The 18,391-nt window shown below is 43.5% G+C and overlaps 2 protein-coding genes across 3 annotated transcripts; both read left to right on the top strand.

Annotated features, from left to right (window-relative positions):
* The first annotated feature begins 1 nt into the window (after position 1).
* On the top strand, positions 2 to 6,525 carry LOC115153562 (zinc finger protein 709). Its single transcript, XM_029699146.1, has 7 exons — positions 2 to 163; positions 2,658 to 2,860; positions 2,971 to 3,072; positions 3,238 to 3,333; positions 3,446 to 3,556; positions 3,666 to 3,789; positions 3,886 to 6,525. Exons 1-7 carry the CDS (start codon positions 136 to 138, stop codon positions 6,336 to 6,338), a joined length of 3,117 nt encoding a protein of 1,038 aa, XP_029555006.1. The 5' UTR covers positions 2 to 135; the 3' UTR covers positions 6,339 to 6,525.
* Positions 6,526 to 7,053: 528 nt separating this feature from the next.
* LOC115153563 (sn1-specific diacylglycerol lipase beta) lies at positions 7,054 to 18,229 on the top strand. Of its 2 annotated transcripts, XM_029699148.1 has the most exons (16): positions 7,735 to 7,825; positions 7,940 to 8,030; positions 8,207 to 8,358; positions 8,541 to 8,715; positions 8,868 to 9,135; positions 9,221 to 9,343; positions 9,425 to 9,552; positions 11,330 to 11,456; positions 11,570 to 11,653; positions 11,730 to 11,807; positions 12,074 to 12,154; positions 12,241 to 12,368; positions 12,485 to 12,553; positions 14,334 to 14,406; positions 14,539 to 14,789; positions 17,060 to 18,229. In XM_029699148.1, the coding sequence occupies exons 4-16, from the start codon at positions 8,600 to 8,602 to the stop codon at positions 17,253 to 17,255; spliced, it is 1,722 nt and encodes a 573-aa protein (XP_029555008.1). In that variant the 5' UTR covers positions 7,735 to 7,825; positions 7,940 to 8,030; positions 8,207 to 8,358; positions 8,541 to 8,599; the 3' UTR covers positions 17,256 to 18,229. The 2 variants fall into 2 exon arrangements, with proteins under 2 accessions (XP_029555007.1, XP_029555008.1); XM_029699147.1 differs by lacking the exon at positions 7,940 to 8,030 and having other exon boundaries at positions 7,054 to 7,825.
* The last annotated feature ends 162 nt before the right edge of the window (positions 18,230 to 18,391 follow it).

Raw genomic sequence — 18,391 nt, 5'->3', positions numbered from 1 at the left:
TGTCAATGAGCGCTTCCCGAGGCAAATCTTTGGCGCCTCACATTCACGAACTTTAAGACCGGAAATTAATTTGATAAACCATAAAACAACACCACAGTTTTTGAGTATAGATGTGACTGGAGCGAATACCACACGATGAGCGGACACATTTCAGGAAAAAATGGTAAAATGCAGCAGAATTTGTGATCCAAACTAGTAACGCTACAGAGAAGCTAGCTATCTAACTTAGCTAACGTTAGCCAGCGAAGTGCACGTCCTTTTCTCTTTTACCTAACGCTAGCCAGTGAAGTTCACGTCCTTTTCTCTTTGCTAAACCTGCGAACTGTCCCGGTCGAATTGCATTTATTTTAGCCATGTGTAGCTTTACCAAAGAACTCAAGCTAGCTAGTCATGTATTAGCTTAGCCATCCACCATCCATGTTTGCATTGTTCATCGCAGCGTAGAACGACTGCCCCTTCTCATTAATGCCACGAAGTTCAAGGCCAACCGCGATAATGCAGGCTGTTGTTTCCAGAAAGCAGGGGACTGATTTAACACCCCGTGCCTAGATGTTTTACTACATTCTGGAGTAAATGGAGATTCTAGAAGTAGCCTGCCCCACACATTTTTGGGATTTAAAGGTATACTTCGGCTTCTTGCAAATTAAGCTTTTTATCTACTTTCCCAGAGTCAAATGCCCGTGTGGATGCCATTTCTATGTATCTGTGTTCAGTATGATGGAAGTTGGATGTAGTTTTGTGAGCCAATGCCAACTAGCGTTAGCGCAATGATTGGACGTCTATTGGTATTTTTATTTTATTTAACTTGGCAAGTCTGTTAAGGACAAATTCTTATTTACACCGGTTAAATCTGGATGATGCTGGGCCAATTGTGCGCCGCCCTATGGGACTCCCAAGCACAGCCGGTTGTGATACAGCCTGGAATCGAACCAGGGTGTCTGTGGCGACGTCTCAATTACTTAGATGCAGTGTCTTAGACCGCTGTGGCACTCGGGAGCCCACTAAGGGTATCTGTTAAGTTAGTTAACAATTACACCAGCACGAGTTAGCAACTTCCTTCAAACTGCAGGCTGAGACATAACAATTGTGTCCAAGAGTTAATCTGACTGGGGAAGTACACAAATCGCCTCTGCCATAATCCCAAAGTATCTCTTTAACTGTTTTCATTGATACATTTTATGGTAACAAAAACAGAATAGAACATTTGATAACTTTTCTGTAGAGGTGTGGGCAGAATGTTTTAATCTTTTGCAGTGACTTCTTCAAACAAAATGCATGCATATAGCGAGTGCCAAACACTGGCCTTTCATTCTGCAAGATTTGTCTATTGAACAATTTTAAAGTAAATGCTGCCAACAGCCCACATGTCTATGCAAAAGGTGAATTGTTTCATATTTTGTTTATTAGAAACACAATCATGTATTATCTCCTGCCTTGGTATAGACTCTGAGATTAAATAGGCTACTATATTGAGCTCCTATTGCACAGCAATACTGTAGCCTACCCATACTGGGCAGCACCCACTCGTAGCACGCGCTCCAGCAGGTATATCTCACTGGTCATCCCCCCCAAAGCCAATTCCTCCTTTGGTCGTCTTTCCTTCCAGTTCTCTGCTGCCAATGACTGGAACGAACTGCAAAAATCTCTGAAGCTGAAGACTCATATATCCCTCACTAGCTTTAAGCACCAGCTGTCAGAGCAGCTCACAGATCACTGCACCTGTACATAGCCCATCTGTAAACAGCCCATCTATCTACCTACCTCATCCCCATACTTTATTTATTTATCTTGCTCCTTTGCACCCTAGTATCTCTACTTGCACATTCATCTTCTGCACATCTACCATTTGTGTTTAATTGCTATATTGTAATTACTTCGCCACCATGGCCTATTTATTGCCTTAAATTACCTCATTTGCACTCACTGTATATAGACTTTTTGTTTTCTTTTGTTCTACTCTATTATTGACTGTATGTTTTGTTTATTCCATGTGTAACTCTGTGTTGTTGTATGTGTCGAATTGCTATGCTTTATCTTGGCCAGGTCGCAGTTGTAAATGAGAACTTGTTCTCAACAAGCCTACCTGGTTAAATAAAGGTAAAATAAATAAATACTGTCATAGACTACCGGTCTATTTACGTTTGAGCATGGTTGGCAATTGAATGAGCGACGAATAAATAGCCTAATATTTATTGTGGAGCGGGAATACACAAGTCTTGTCAGAAAAAGAGAGACATGCCCTGCAATATGATTTAGGCCTACGTAAAATAAATGGCTCCCGAGTGGTGCAGCTGTCTAAGGCACTGCATCTCAGTGCAAGAGGTGTCACTACAGTCCCTGGTATAAATCCAGGCTGTATCACATCCGGGCGTTTTAAAGTATGCTACATTTTGGAAATGTTAAACTTTGTTCTACTGTTTAGGACGCTTCCTTGAGTAGCTCAAAAACCGCATTCAATGTTTCCAAAAACTACTCCATGAAGCAAGATGGTGAAGCGTTAAAACGACACTACTTGATCTTGAAATGTGCAACTGAGACTTCACATAGGAAACAATGGGGTGGCGTTATCGATGACTCAGTCTATGGTTCATCTGAACGGAATCAGTTGTAACAAAACTGGCACTGCTGTCCTCGTCAACCAAATTCTCTGTTTTCAGGTCCCCCTCTTCCTCTCCCCTCTCTACGCCTCATGGTTCCACCACTGCGGCTGGTCTCAGCAGCCATCTGGCAAACGGTCCAGCAGAGACAAGTGATGGATTATGGGATGCTGGAGGAGTTTGTTACCATGGTCACAGAGATGGTTCCAGAGCTTCTGAATCACAGTCAGAGGGCCCAACTTATTCTGGGTCTTCGAGCGCGTGTGAGGAAGGGGGGGGGGCTAGTGTTAATCAAACCATTGGAAAGATGAGATGATCATATTTAGTATTATTGTACCCACTATGTCTCCTGACTGGTTTGCTCTGGTTTCAGCTGGTCCTGGAGTTGTGTTGCTCCAAGCCAATCACAGACCTCCAGACCATTCAGCCACACCTGGACAGGATACAGACCCTCACACCTCTCTGGGGGACACAGGTGAGCTGCTTAGGGCAGAGACTCAGCTAATGTCTAAATCAGTCAGTCTTAGCGATATTTCTGATAAGACATTGGTGCATTTTTGTAAAAACATATGCAGCCTAAATGACAAGTTATCATCTAGATGTCCTAATGAAAGCAACATGTTTATATTCTGTGTTTCAGGCGACTGATGCAGAGGTAGGATTATCTGAATCCAACTTCCTGGGGCTGGTTCAAACCCTTCTGAAAGACCCTGATGAGAGAGAACATTTCTTCCAGGTCAGTCAGTATGTGGGTATGGAATAGCAGTGGGCCTGCTGTGTATTTAATTTTTTTTAAATAATCTCTTCTGAGAGGTTTTCATAGCTCATATTTCTTTACTCTGTTTTAGGATGTTTTTCCTGTAGAATTTGGTCCCAGTTATGACGAAGCTATCCAGAAACTCGTATGGCAATTTCTTTCGAGACTTGAGAAGCTGCTTCCCGTATCAAGTTTCCAACAGGTACTAGTTGAAATAAACTAAGATCATATAGAGGAACCATGGACTTGACATTTAGGCACTGTGGGAATTCTACCTATATTCCTTCTAACTCTGTATTCGTCATTGTCAGGCTTCCTCGCTGCTCAGCAATGTCCCCTCTGTTCTGGAGGAATGTGTTGAGTCTGTGTCTCACCCTCAAGAGTTGAAAACCCTGCTTCAGTACCACAGAGACCTCGGCCTGCTAGACAACCATGGTAGGCATCTTTCAGGACTCATGTAGATGTTAGATTTTTTTTTCAGTTGGGGACATTAACATTTATTCTTTATTTAACCATACTATCCTTTTCTAGATACTCTGTCTTCCACCGACGGGGACTGCATTCTCTCAGCTCTCTGTCTCCCTCCTGTAGAAAGGGTGGTGATTGCAACAGAACAGACAGAGTCAGAAACACCAGTGTCATCCTTGAATGTCTTCATGGATACATTCACCAAAGAGTTGGAGGTGGACTCTGCAACATTGACAGAGTACACAGAGATGGAACCGGGGACAAGTATGGATGTAGTAGAAAGAGAGGAGAGCGTGGAATGTGAGAGAAAGGAAAATAAGGAGGATGATGATGCAGAGTTTGCTGACCCAGAGACTGAAGAGGTGGAACCAGTGTATGAAACTGTGACGGTTTTAGGGGAAGATGGGACGATGGAGCCTTTAGTCAAGAAGAATAAGCTCAAAAGGCACAGAGAGAGAATTGATGCCAGTGGCATGCCTCATGGAAAGAAACACAGAGAACCTAGCCCTGCAGAAATGAAAAGCATAGACCTGTCTGATAGGATCATAACATCCATGCTTCACAAGCCCTCAGTGGAGATACAAAGGATTAATACCACTAACCTAACATTGCCCTTAAGACCAGTGAGAAGAAACAGGGGGTGTAAGATGAAGACATTTCTAGCAGGAGAATGGAAACAAACCAAAACTGAATTTTCAGAAGAGAAACGCAGTGTCTGCAAAAGAGTTAAAACACCCCAAAACCCCAATACATGCACAGTGTGTGGGCGTGTCTTATCCCGCTTTTCAGACATGAAAAAGCACATGCAAACCCATAACAACGGTCGCACCTATCAATGTCGCAATTGTCAGAAGACTTTCAAGCACTTGTACAATTTGCAAACTCACAGAAAGTCATGTCTGTTTGGAACTGAGCAAAAAGAGGAGGTTCCCTCTGGAGAGGGCAGTAGTGCTCCGTTTACTACGTGTGAGACAGAATTCGCACAATCCTCCATAGACCGTAGAACGTGCAAAGTGTGCGGCAAGATTGTGCATCGCATTGGATACTTGAGTACCCACATGAAGATTCACTCAGAGAATCGCCACTGTTCTCTTGGAGAAGCGGAAACAGTCCAGAAACCATCACCTGAAGGAGGGGACACAGAGCCGTCCAGTGGTCTTCCTCTTGAGGCAACACCTGAGGACAGTGACTCGTCCTTCACCAGCAGTACACACCAGGACCTGTCTTACGACCCAGAACCCAGCCAGATCAAAAGACCCAAGTGTTCCAGCACAGCAAAGAAGCCTGACCGAAAAACTTTCCAAAAACATATTTGCCGTATTTGTGGTAAAAGTGTGACTGCTGGCGCCTTTGAGTATCACATGAGAACTCACTCAGGCGAGCGCCCTTTCTCCTGCCCTCATCCTCAGTGTGGGATGAAATTCATACACAGCGGAGGTTTGAGGGCCCATCTCAGACGCTATTGCAAGGTTCAGACAGTTGACGCTGCTGAGCTCGACAGCTTCGACATACGTTTTGAGTGTGACAAATGTGAGAAGACATTCACTATCCAATCAAAACTAAGGAAACACAAACTTATCCACGGCCCGCTCTACTGCGCAGGGTGCAGAAAGGTATTGCCTGACTTACAAACTTTAACCAGACACAAGCTCTGGCACCGGCCTGTTCAGTGCAGCATGTGTGAGGAGAGCTTCATGCTCACAAACCTCAGAACGCACTATCTGGATGTCCATAAGTTCAGCGGGCCGTTCGTCTGCACCCATTGTCCGAAAAGCTACAAGAAGTTCCATTCCCTCATCAAACACGAGATGGTTCACACCGGAAACCTCCCCTTACAGTGCTCCCAGTGTCCAAAAAGATTCATCTACAATTATGACCTAGTCGAACACGAGAAAAGGCACTCCGACGAAAGGCCTTGTCTCTGCTGGGAGTGTGGCAAGGCCTTTTATACCAACATTGACCTGAAACAACACATGCAGAATAGCCATGGTGAAAAATCCACAGAGTATCGCTTCCCATGCCGCCATTGTGGGAAACCTTTCAGGCTTAGTAATTCCCGTGCGAACCACGAGAAGACTCAGCACGGCGGGGTGCGTTACCCGTGTACGTACTGTGGTAAGCAGTTTGTTTGTGCAGATTCATTGAAAAGGCATGATCTGATTCACACGGGGGAGAGGCCTTTTAAATGCAATCATAAGAATTGCGATAAGGCTTTCAGGTCGAGAGCTGAACTAAAGATACACATGAGATACCATACTGGAGAGCGGCCGTTCAAGTGCAACGTCTGTGGAAAGGGCTTTGTTCAAGCCAATTTTCTCACTACGCACTACAGGACTCATACAGGGGAGAAGCCGTATTCATGTTCCCTCTGTGACAAACGCTTTAACTACCATGACTCCCTGAAGAGACACATGTCTACACACTCAAACGAGAAGCCTTATAAGTGCCTGGATTGTGGAAAAGCTTTCGAACGCAAAACACTGTTGAATGTACATCAACGATCATGTACATCATAGTATTGAAATGTATTTTTTTTTGCATAATATAAGATGTGTACAGAGTTGATAAGATTGTGGCCTGATAAATAATTTCCCAGTTTGTTTTGTTTAACATGGTCAATCTGTAAATGTTCTTTTCATATTACTGCAGTTATACTTTTCTTCCATAAGTGAAATTTTAATAAAAGTAGAATCCAATACCTAATTGGAGTTGTATGGTTTTGTGTATGTGTAACCACACACACTAGGAGCTCAGATGCAAAAATGTAACGTCTGTTTTAATATGAGAATTAACCAATAATATCAGGCCACACCCGGCCATGATTACAGACACCTGTGTGTGTCTTTTGAGATTATATAAACGAGTCACCCCGCAGTATTTGACATTATACCCTGATGAAGACAGCTTGTATGTCGAAACGTTGGACATTCAATTTTTGCATCTGAGCTCCTAGAGTGTGAGGCTCTCCTTTATTTTTCAAGTGTTCCACTCCGATAGCCAGCGCCTCGTCTAAATAGGTGTGCGTTTCTTTCGCCTCTAGATTTGTGTATGTGTAACCATGGTCCTTTAGTCACTCTCTTTGCCTCAACCAGGCCTATAAAAATAATTTAGTATGCAAGTATTTTTACATTGTCTTGTGCTTAGAACACAAAACAATTAAAGTACTTGGAGACTTTATTTTTCTTATGAAAACGCCATAACATAGAATTAGCTCATTCAACACAAATCTCATGAACCTCATGGAAATATGTAAATGTTGGACAACCGATGTGGAACTGATATTCACATCACATCGTTTGATTGGGGTCTTTTAACAGTCGGACACAATCACAAGAAGAAAAACATTTCGAGCAGCCTATGAGTAGCTTTGTTGTCTGCTCCTATACTGTACTGTCAGCCTGCTAACTATATTAATCATTCTTTTTGGGAGCTTTTTTTGTACTTTTCCTCAAATGTATAAATCTACGTTGACGATGGCTTCCAGGAATTTACCAGGAATTAAATGACAGGTCAAGCTGGTGCGCAATCGCAGTATCATTAGCGCACTGCTTGATAAATTAGCTAGCAAATTGAATTCAACGAAGCAAAAATGATCTAGCTGTTTTTTGTTACAAATCCGTGACATTACAATTAGATTGTGAAGAAGTGTGCGGTAGTTTAGCTATAAACGACCTCTTAAAATTGCGGCCGGTGACGTTCTAGCTAGCGAAGCAGTCCAATGTCAACACATTAACGACGTCCCCTTGGCTTTACATCAACAACAATTGGTCGATCGAGGGTGTTGCGAAATGGCAATCTTAAAAAAGTAGTTTCTTCACCCAGAGATAACAATTCAGAATTTCTAACGTTGGCCAGTTGGCTAGCTGTTCACTTTTACTTGCTAGATAGGGAGATTTCTCTCTGTCAAGATGCCTGGAATGGTAGCGTTTGGCCGGCGATGGGGAATTGCGAGCGACGATCTGGTCTTTCCCGGCTCCTTTGAGCTGTTCGTCAGGGTTCTATGGTAAGTGTTGTTGCCACACAATTAAACTTGTCCTATCAAAAGTGAGCTCGACATTAATGGTACGATATTTAAACGGAGGGATGATTCATAAGTGTTGTCATTTCCCACGTGCAGTATTAAAGACTGCTGTCAGTCATAGCTGCCTCGATCCCACACACTGTAGCAACTAGCAAGGCAGCAGCTGAAGGCCTATTCTCTCCTCTTGGTTTGTATTTATTTTATTCGAAAATTATAAAAGCAAGAAAATCAATGATATCCTCCTTGCTGTGCCCAACCCACAACCACACCCTTCCAAAGGTTGCTGCAGTGACCTCTGCTGGTATTGCATTGATGTTTTAATGATCTAATAAAATCTATATGTACCTCTGTCCTGCCCTACAGGTGGATAGGGACACTCTCACTGTACACTCTCCATAAGGGGAAATTTGACTGTTCTGGTGGGAGAGTTCTACACAGCTACCTGGTGGTTCTACTCATCCTGTTGGCTTTCATCATCCTGTCTCTATGTGCCATCGTCTACGTCAGCGCTCAAGGTGAACCCGGCACACTTTTACTGTTATGATATGATGAGGAATTTACATGAATTATCCACAGAGTTTAGAATTGGTGTGATATGTAAATTATTTTTGTTTACCACTCATAATAATATATTCAAAATAAACAGGTCTGTTTATCGTCAACATGGAACTCATCTCTGATTGCTTTGTTTCCCTAGGGACTATCACTAACCCAGGCCCGCGACGCTCCATCCCGGTGCTGGTGTACGTGCGGGCGATGCTGTACGTCCCTGAGCTAATTTGGGCCATCCTGGGGGCCATCTGGGTGTCTGATGACAGCCAGGGCTGTCGGCCTGCTGAGGTGGGGGCCGTCATCGCTGCAGTGGTCGCCAGGTGGGTTGGAAGAACTCATTTTTTCCCCCTGAACATATACTGTGGTATGTTTACGTGTGGTTAAGGGCAACACATATAGGCCTACATGCCCCATGAATACACATTGTCAGTTTACATGATGTGAAACATTCTCCCGTCTCCCTCCCTGGCAGTTGGATTCTGCTGCTGTCCACAGGGGTGGGGGTGCTGTTTGTGTTTGACCCGCTAGGCACCACCCATCCTGGGTCTCAGTCCCAGGAGCTGCTGGGAGTAAGGGACCTGGAGAGCAGTCAGGGCTCCCAGCTCCTGTCCACTGCCCGCTCCGTGGCTGTCAGGGTGTGGGAGAGCAGGCTGAGGCTCCTCTGCTGCTGCCTGCCTCGGGATGAGAGCCACAGAGCTGCCTTCTCCAGCATAGCTCAGCTTGTCAGTGGATTCTTCTCGGTGAGTAAAGGAAACAGGGTGTGTGTACGTGCATGCACATCTTGTTCATTTTTGAAGTAATCATGTTTTCTTTGTGTAATTGTAGGATACAGACCTGGTTCCCAGTGACATCGCAGCAGGTCTGGCTCTGCTACACCAGGAGCAGGATAAGATGGAGCAGTGTAGAGATCCAGACGAGGCCCTATCTCACAGTCCCTCATCACCTATCGTAAGTACTGGAGTCAGTCAATTAATCAGTGAGTCTGTCAATCAATCAATCAGTTGCCTTGGTGTGTGTGTTTTTCCGTAGGCAGAAGATCTTCAGGCAGAGCTGGAGAAGGCAGCCCACTGTATGCAATTTGCTGTAGCTGCATATGGCTGGCCCATGTATGTCTACTCCAACCCTCTCACCGGAGCCTGCAAACTCAGCAGGGACTGGTAAGACTGTGGTACCTCTAATTTAATGTGCTCATCGATTTTTGAGCCGGGGTGTGAAAGTAATTTGTCCTACATATTTGTTAACAGCAATATCAAAAACACTGGACATCAGTGTATTAAGCAACTACATGAACAAAAACACAGGCACACATATGTACTGTAAACACATACAGTGGCAAGAAAAAGTATGTGAACCCTCTGGAATTACCTGGATTTCTGCACTAATTGGTCATACATTTTTTTTATCTGATCTTCATCTAAGTCACAACAATAGTCAAACACAGGGTGTTTAAACTAATAACACACAAATTATTGTATTTTTCTTGTCTGTATTGAATACATAATTTAAACATTCACAGTGTAGGTTGGAAAATGTATGTCAACCCATAGACTTCTCCAAAAGCTAATTGGAGTCAGGAGTCAGCTAACCTGGAGTCCAATCAATAAGATGAGATTGGAGATGTTGGTTAGAGCTTCCCTATAAAAACACTTACACAATTTGAGTTTGCTATTCACAAGAAGCATTGCCTGATGTGAACCATGCCTCCAACAAAAGAGATCTCAGAAAACCTAAGATTAAGAATTGTTGACTTGCATAAAGCTGGAAAGGGTTACAAAAGTATCTCTAAAAGCCTTGATGTTCATCAGTCCACGGTAAGACAAATTGTCTATAAATGGAGAAAGTTCAGCACTGTTCCTACTCTCCCTAGGAGTGGCCATCCTGCAAAGATGACTGCAAGAGCACAGTGCAGAATGCTCAATGAAGTTAAGAATCCTAGAGTCAGCTAAAGACTTACAGAAGTCTCTGGAACATGCTAACATCTCTTATTGACGAGTATACGATACGTAAAATACTAAACAAGAATGGTGTTTGTGGGAGGACACCACGGAAGAAGCCACTGCTGTCCAAAAAAACATTGCTGCATGTCTGAAGTTCACAAAAGAGTACCTGGTTGTTCCACAGCGCTACTGGCAAAATATTCTGTGGACAGATGGAACTACAGTTGAGTTGTTTGGAAGGAACACACAACATCAAATCCTCATCCCAACTGTAAAGTTTGGTGGAGGGAGCATCATGGTTTGGGGCTGCTTTGCTGCCTCAGGGCCTGGACAGCTCGCTATCATCGTCCAGGAAAATGAATTCCCAAGTTTATCAAGACATTTTGCAGGAGAATGTAAGGCTATCTGTCCGCCAATTGAAGCTCAACAGAAGTTGGGTGATGCAACAGGACAACGACCCAAAACACAGAAGTAAATCAACAACAGAATTGCTTCAACAGAAGAAAATACGCCTTCTGGAGTGGCCCAGTCATAGTCCTGACCTCAACCCGATTGAGATGCTGTGGCATGACCTCGAGCAGTTCACACCAGACATCCCAAGAATATTGCTGAACTGAAGCAGTTTTGGAAAGACGAATGGTCCAAAATTCCTCCTGACCATTGTGCCGGTCTGAACTGTAACTACAAAAAACATTTGGTTGAGTTTATTGCTGCCAAAGGAGGCTCAACCAGTTATTAAATCCAAAGGTTCACATACTTGTTCTCACCCTGCACTGTGAATGTTTACACGGTGTGTTCAATAAAGCCATGAAAACGTATAATTGTTTGTGTTATTAGTTTAAGCAGACTGTTTGTCTATTGTTGTGACTTAGATGATCAGACCAAATTTTATGACCAATTAGTGCAGAAATCCAGGTATTTCCAAAGGGTTCACATACTTTTTCTTGCCACTGTATGTACTGTAAACACCTATATGCCCATATACTGTATGTTTCAGCTGTAAGACCCAGTCTGCTGAGTACGACATTGTCGGAGGAGACAATATGGGCTGCCATTTCTCCTCCGTCCTCCACAGCACCGGTCTACAGTACAGAGACTTCATCTACGTTAGCTTTCACAACCAGGTACTTCAACTCAGGGCAAAGCTCAAGTGAGATCCTATTCCCCCATTAGTGTGCTGCTCGTTGGCCAGTGTTGAATTCTCTAGTACTGATAAATATAACTCTGTCTGTTCCAGATCTATGAGATTCCGTTCTTTGTGGCTCTGGACCATAAGAGAGAGGCAGTACTGGTGGCTATCAGAGGAACACTGTCACTACGGGTAAGACTTCTCATCACTCCAAACCTCCTGTCTATCCATCTCAATCTTTCACTAGTTAATGTACATTTCTGTGTAGGATTTGCTGACTGACCTGTCTGCAGACTGTGAGAACCTGCCAGTAGAGGGAGTGTCAGGAACATGCTATGCTCACAAGGTGGGTGGAATAATCACGTTACATTTACATTTTAGTCAGTTAGCAGTCGCTCTCATCCAGAAGGACTTACAGTAGTGAGTGGGTACCTTTTCGTACTGGCCCCCGTGGGAATCGAACCCACAACCCTGGTGCTGCCAGCGGGGCCACGGGACTAAACTTAACTTCTGTTGAGCTTTCATTTCTTAGAATTTCTATCATATCATAACTCATCTGCGAAGGGAGGTATTGGTAGACATGAGCTGGTTGTAACCTCTTATGTTCCACAGGGCATGTCTCAGGCAGCCAGCTACATCTGTAAGAAACTCCTCAACGACGGCATTCTAAACCAGGCTTTCACCATCGCACCTGTAAGAACCCTTACCTTTCCTCTTTCAGAGAAAGTACATTTGTTGTATATAAACGTAAAACTGTGTGTGTTTGTGTGTTTTTTCAGGAGTACAAGCTAGTCATCACAGGCCACAGTCTTGGAGGGGGTACAGCCTCTCTCCTGGCCATTCTATTACGGAGCTCCTTTCCCACCCTGCGGTGTTACGCCTTCTCTCCACCAGGGGGACTCATGAGGTAACAAGTTCAACACACGTAAAAAGAACGCATGCTTAGCATTTCATCAAGCGTTGTTTTAACTTGGTGTAATGTACATAGTATTAGATTGATTTCCCTCTGTGCTCTCTCTGCAGTAAAGCCCTGGCTGATTACTCCAAGGAGTTTGTAGTGTCTGTGGTGCTGGGGAAGGACTTGGTGCCAAGGTGAGGAGGAGAGGAGCCCCCCTCAACCCATCCCTCTGGTTATGGAGACCCTCTGTGCTCCCATGTTTATCTCAGACAAATTGTTTCCCTGAAACAAACTGTGTTCTATTAATGAGTTTCTGTTATGAGTTTCTCACTATTACACATTATTAGGGGCGGCAGGTAGCCTACTAGTGGTTAGAGCGTTGGACTAGTAACCGATAGGTTGCAAGATCGAATCCCCGAGCTGACAAGGTCAAAATCTGTCGTTCTGCCCCTGAACAAGGCAGTTGACCCACTGTTCCTAGGCCGTCATTGAAAATAAGAATTTGTTCTTAACTGACTTGCCTAGTTAAATAAAGGTTAAAAAAAGTATAATTATACTACTACACACAGTGGACCAGGATAGGGACTGGGAAACACTTGTTCCTCCGCATGTAATAATAATAATATGGGCCATTTAGCTGATGCTTTTCATCCAGTGACTTAGTCATGCGTACATACATTTTACGTATGGGTGGCCCCGGAAATCGAACCCACAACCCTAGCAGTGCATGCTCTACCGACTGATCTACAGAGGACCATGCTCTACCGACTGATCTACAGGGGACCAATCTAGAATTGGCTTCCTATTTCGCAACAAAGCCTCCTTCACTCATGCTGCCAAACTTACCCTCGTTAAACTGATTATCCTACCGATCCTTGACTTCAGCGATGTCATTTACAAATTAGCCTCCAACACTCTACTCAGACTGCATCCAATTTGCTATCACAGTGTCATCCGTTTTGTCACCAAAGCCCCATATACTACCCACCACTGCGACCTGTATGCTCTTGTTGGCTGGTCCTCGCTACATATTTGCCGCCAAACCCACTGGCTCCAGGTCATCTATAAGTCTTTGCAAGGTAAAGCTCCGCCTTATCCCAGCTCACTGGTCACCATAGCAACACCCACCCGTAGCACGCGCTCCAGCAGGTATATTTCAGTGGTCATCCCCAAAAGCCAACACCTCTTTTGGCCGCCTTTCCTTCCAGTTCTCTGCTGCCAATGACTGGAACGAATTGCAAAAATCTCTGAAGTTGGAGTCTTATATCTCCCTCACTAACTTTAAGCGTCATCTGTCAGAGCAGCTTACCGATCGCCGCAGCTGTACACAGCCCATCTGTAAATAGCCCATCCAACCAACTACCTACCTCATCCCGTTTTTGTTTTTCTGCTTTTTTTCACACCAGTATTTCTACTTTCACATCCTCATTTGCACATATATCACTCCAGTGTAAATTGCTAAATTGTAATTACTTCGCCACTTGGCCTATTTATTGCCTTACCTCCTTACTTCATTTGCACACACTGTATACAGATTTTTCAATTGTGTTGTTGACTGTATGTTTGTTTATCCCATGTGTAACTCTGTTGTTTTTGTCGCACAGCTTTGCTTTGTTGGTCAGCTGGCAGTTGTAAATGAGAACTTGTTCTCAACTGGCCTACCTGGTTAAATAAAATGTTTTTTAAAAATGCTCTACTGACTGAGCTGCAGAGGACCATGCTCTACCGACTGTCAGTGTGTCGACTCCAGTGGAAACTCCTGATTTCTGAGTCTGAATGTGAAAGGGCTATGGTGTACGATGGAGACGATATATTTAGGATCTGTCCCCTTGTTACAGGCACACAGAAAATGACAGCAACTCCACCGCCCTCTCAAGCTATTTTTTCCTCTCTGAGTTAGCGTTCAAGTGCTTGTTCTGTGTTTTGTTGAAAGGCTGCACAGATTTCATTTTCTCTCTGTCCTCCATCTCTCAGGTTGAGCTATCCCAACATGGAGGACTTGAAGAGGAGAATACTAAAAATGGTTTCTAATTGCAATAAGCCCAAGGTGAGAACATTATCATTCAAATCCAAAATGAAGTTTATTATGAGTAAAATGATATGGGCAGAATCCTAACTTTGGAGAGGGACCTTGATGATTTCTGATGACTTCTTCCTTTTCTCTCCCACTCCCTCTCAGTACCGTATCCTGCTCCAGGGCTGTTGGTATGAGTTGTTTGGGGGAGAGCCTGATGACTTCCCTACTGAGATGGACAACAGACGGAAGGAGGAGCTTAACCAACCGCTTTTGGGGGAGGAGTCACTGCTGATTCGCAGCTCATCGTCCTATCAAGGCCTGGCTTCCGAGGAGTCACCTGTACACGGCTCCCACCTGCCACTTTTCTTACCGGGACGTATACTGCACATTACAGAGGACGGGCCGTCACGGAGGTGTGTATGAGGCACACGCACACAAAGTTTACTTTTTTACAACCAGATCTGTATTTAGGATTTTATAGAAGTGTTCAGACACTTTTTGTGATGTCACTTGTTTTTGAGAAACTTAGTCCAACCGGTGAGACTTCCTCGTTCTGCAGTATGGGGGCTCGTACAAAACATGAACAAATGCTCCAAAAACACCCAAAGACATCATTTTAGAAACGGAAACACTCAGTATAGGGATGCGGGTCTTTTAGATGTTGTACACATGAAATTGTGTGATTCTGACTTTATCTGCAACGTTTTGTTCCATTTTGTTGCGACTTGAGTGATACCTCTCCCTCCATTCTCCACGCGGCCTACACAGAGAATGGAACACCTGGATAGGGGAAACTGCTCGAGTCATACAAAATGGAATATAACGTTACTGAAGTTCAGGAGTACACCATTTTGGTTGTAAAAAAAAAAGTACATTTCTCCTTGCATGGAGTCTTTAATGTTGAAATCATCACTTTGTCTTAATAAATCACTGTTTATTTATTGAAAATAATTTTGGATCATTTATTTCCCTGAGCCTCCTTTGTTTCTTGAAATGTTCAGGCTGATCGTGTGGGCATTAGGAAACAAATTTTAAGATACAGTTGAAGTCGGAAGTTTACATACACTTAGGTTGGGGTCATTAAAACTCGTTTTTCAACCACTCCACAAATTTCTTGTTAACAAACTACAGTTTTGGCAAGTCGGTTAGGACATCTACTTTGTGCATGACACAAGTCATTTTTCCATCAATTGTTTACAGACAGATTATTTCACTTATAATTCCCTGTATCACAATTCCAGTGGGTCAGAAGTTTACATACACTAAGTTGACTGTGCCTTTAAACAGCTTGGAAAATTCCAGAAAATTATGCCATGGCTTTAGAAGCTTCTCATAGGCTAAGTGACTTCATTTGAGTCAATTGGAAGTGTACCTGTGGATGTATTTCAAGGCCTACATTCAAACTCAGTGCCTCTTTGCTTGACATCATGGGAACATCAAAAGAAATCGGCCAAAGACCCCAGGAAAATAAATTGTAGACCTCCACAAGTCTGGTACATCCTTGGGAGCAATTTCCAAATGCCTGAAGGTACCACGTTCATCTGTACAAACAATAGTACGCAAGTATAAACACTATGGGACCACGCAGCCGTCATACCGCTCAGGAAGGAGACGAGTTCTGTCTTCTAGAGATGAACGTACTTTGGTGCGAAAAGTGCAAATCAATCCCAGAACAACAGCAAAGGACCTTGTGAAGATGCTGGAGGAAACCGGTACAAAAGTATCTATATCCACAGTAAAACAAGTCCTATATCGACATGACCTGAAAGGCTGCTCAGCAAGGAAGAAGCCACTGCTCCAAAACCACCATAAAAAAGCCAGACTACGGTTTGCAACTGCACATGGAGACAAAGAAAATACTTTTTGGAGAAATTTCCTCTGGTCTGATGAAACAAAAATAGAACTGTTTGGTCATAATGACCATCGTTATGTTTGGAGGAAAAAGGGGGAGGCTTGCTAGCCGAAGAACTCCATCCCAACCGTGAAGCACGGGGGTTGCAGCATCATGTTGTGGGGGTGCTTTGCTGCAGGAGGGACTGGTGCACTTCACAAAATAGATAGCATCATGAGGAGGAAAATTGTGGATCTATTGAAGCAACATTTCAAGACATCAGTCAGGAAGATAAAGCTTGGTCGCAACTGGGTCTTCCAAATGGACAATGACCCCAAGCATACTTCCAAAGTTGTGGCAAAATGGCTTAAGGACAACAAAGTCAAGGTATTGGAGTGGCCATCACAAATCCCTGACCTCAATCCTATAGAACATTTGTGGGCAGAACTGAAAAAGCTTGTGTGAGCAAGGAGGCCTACAAACCTGACTCAGTTACACCAGCTCTGTCAGGAGGAATGGGCTAAAATTCACCCAGCTTATTGTGGGAAGCTTGTGGAAGGCTACCCGAAATGTTTGACCCAAGTTAAACAATTTAAAGGCAATGCTACCAAATACGAATTGAGTGTATGTACATTTCTGACCCACTGGGAATGTGATGAAAGATATAATCGCTGAAATAAATCATTCTCTCTACTATTATTCTGACATTTCACATTCTTAAAATAAAGTGGTGATCCTAACTGACCTAAGACAGCGAATTTTTACTTGGATTAAATGTCAGGAATTACATCCATGTCTGCCTTTGTCATTGACCAAAGTCCTCCACTTTTTCTTTCCCTTCCCTCCTCCTAGGTCCTGTTTTTCCCAGGTGCGTTACCGGGTGCAGTGGTCCAGTGAAACGGCGTTCCGTAGTGTTCTCATCAGCCCCAGGATGATGGCCGACCACATGCCTGACGCTGTGCTCCTGTCGCTTCGCAGTCTGACACAGGACAGGCCCTTCAACCTCTGCCCCTCGTCGCTTAGCAACAGCCACCTCAACGTCATCTGATTCACACTGCTACACACACACACACCCCTGAACAGGACAAGCCTGACTGTCTTTCGCTAGTCTGACCCCATTCTGTCCCCAGTCCTTCTGTTCCAGTCCTGTTTCTTCCTTTCCCCTGTCTTAAATCCCCCCCAGCTTCTGTCCTTGTTTTGTCCCCACCCCATGAGGGGTTCCTCAACAGCCAAGTCAAAGGGGCAAGACAATTAGACTCATCAATAAAAGGAATGTGCAGGACTGTCTTTCTCACTATGACTTTGGAAAGGGGGTTGCAATTTGATTATTTATTTGTTGTCATAATTTGTTGCCAATTCATTGGTTATTGCTTTCTTCTTTTGAGTAATTCCATGAAAAACTGTCAGTGTCATTAACATCAATTGTGCTTTGTGTACATAGTTTGATATTATTGCAGTGTAACTGTAATTCCAAAAGTGTACATGCAGATTTTATTTTGACTATTTTTTTATGTTGCTGGTTTTGAAGAGATTGTTGATTGTTTAACTGTGGTTTGTCTTTGTTCTGTGCTGAATGTCTGAGACTTGAGGAAGAAATTGTCCTGGACCACAGATCTAAGATCAGATTATCCTCCCCCTAACCATTAGGGTGATGAACAATATCTGACCCTGTATAAGTGGTTGGGGACAACTTCTACCTCAAAGATCAGGGTGAATAGTGCCTATGCATCGCATAACAAGTCTCACCAATACTCTCGATGCTTGACCAGTGTTTGTTTTGCTCCTTGTATGCAGTGCATGAAACAAATGAGTTCATTTGCATGAAAACAACTTCCGGGTGATACGAGGTAACCTAAATTACTCCAGTTTCCAAACATATTTTCTGTTAACTTGCTATTTACATATTACATCATCAGGTAATTGAACATTGATAACAGAAAGTCAAAGTAATGTAGTTTACATCCTGAATTGTGTATTATTTAGTTTGACGATACAAATAAAAGCATGTCATGTTTCTGTAGTTATTTTTGTATCTGGAGGCAGCTTACGTTATTTATCAAACATTTGCAAAGTTCCGAAGCAGTTTTTTTTTAGACTACCTGTTGAGCTAAAACAACAGTACATTGATGAGGCACATTGAATAAAGATGGCCAATTACAGCTATGACCAATATTGACGTGAATG

This window comes from Salmo trutta, chromosome 18 (assembly GCF_901001165.1).
Source record: "Salmo trutta chromosome 18, fSalTru1.1, whole genome shotgun sequence".
NCBI lineage: Eukaryota > Metazoa > Chordata > Actinopteri > Salmoniformes > Salmonidae > Salmo > Salmo trutta.
This window is presented reverse-complemented; position numbering and strand designations above follow the sequence as displayed.

Coding starts and splice junctions, on each gene's coding strand:
- LOC115153562 (XM_029699146.1), top strand. CDS start 136: ATGAGCGGACACATTTCAGGAAAAAATG. Junction 3,073..3,237: donor CACCTCTCTGGGGGACACAG/GTGAGCTGCTTA, acceptor TCTGTGTTTCAG/GCGACTGATGCAGAGGTAGG. Junction 3,334..3,445: donor AGAGAGAACATTTCTTCCAG/GTCAGTCAGTAT, acceptor ACTCTGTTTTAG/GATGTTTTTCCTGTAGAATT.
- LOC115153563 (XM_029699147.1), top strand. CDS start 7,731: ATGCCTGGAATGGTAGCGTTTGGCCGGCGATGGGGAATTGCGAGCGAC. Junction 9,136..9,220: donor TTGTCAGTGGATTCTTCTCG/GTGAGTAAAGGA, acceptor GTGTAATTGTAG/GATACAGACCTGGTTCCCAG. Junction 12,554..14,333: donor GGGAAGGACTTGGTGCCAAG/GTGAGGAGGAGA, acceptor TCCATCTCTCAG/GTTGAGCTATCCCAACATGG.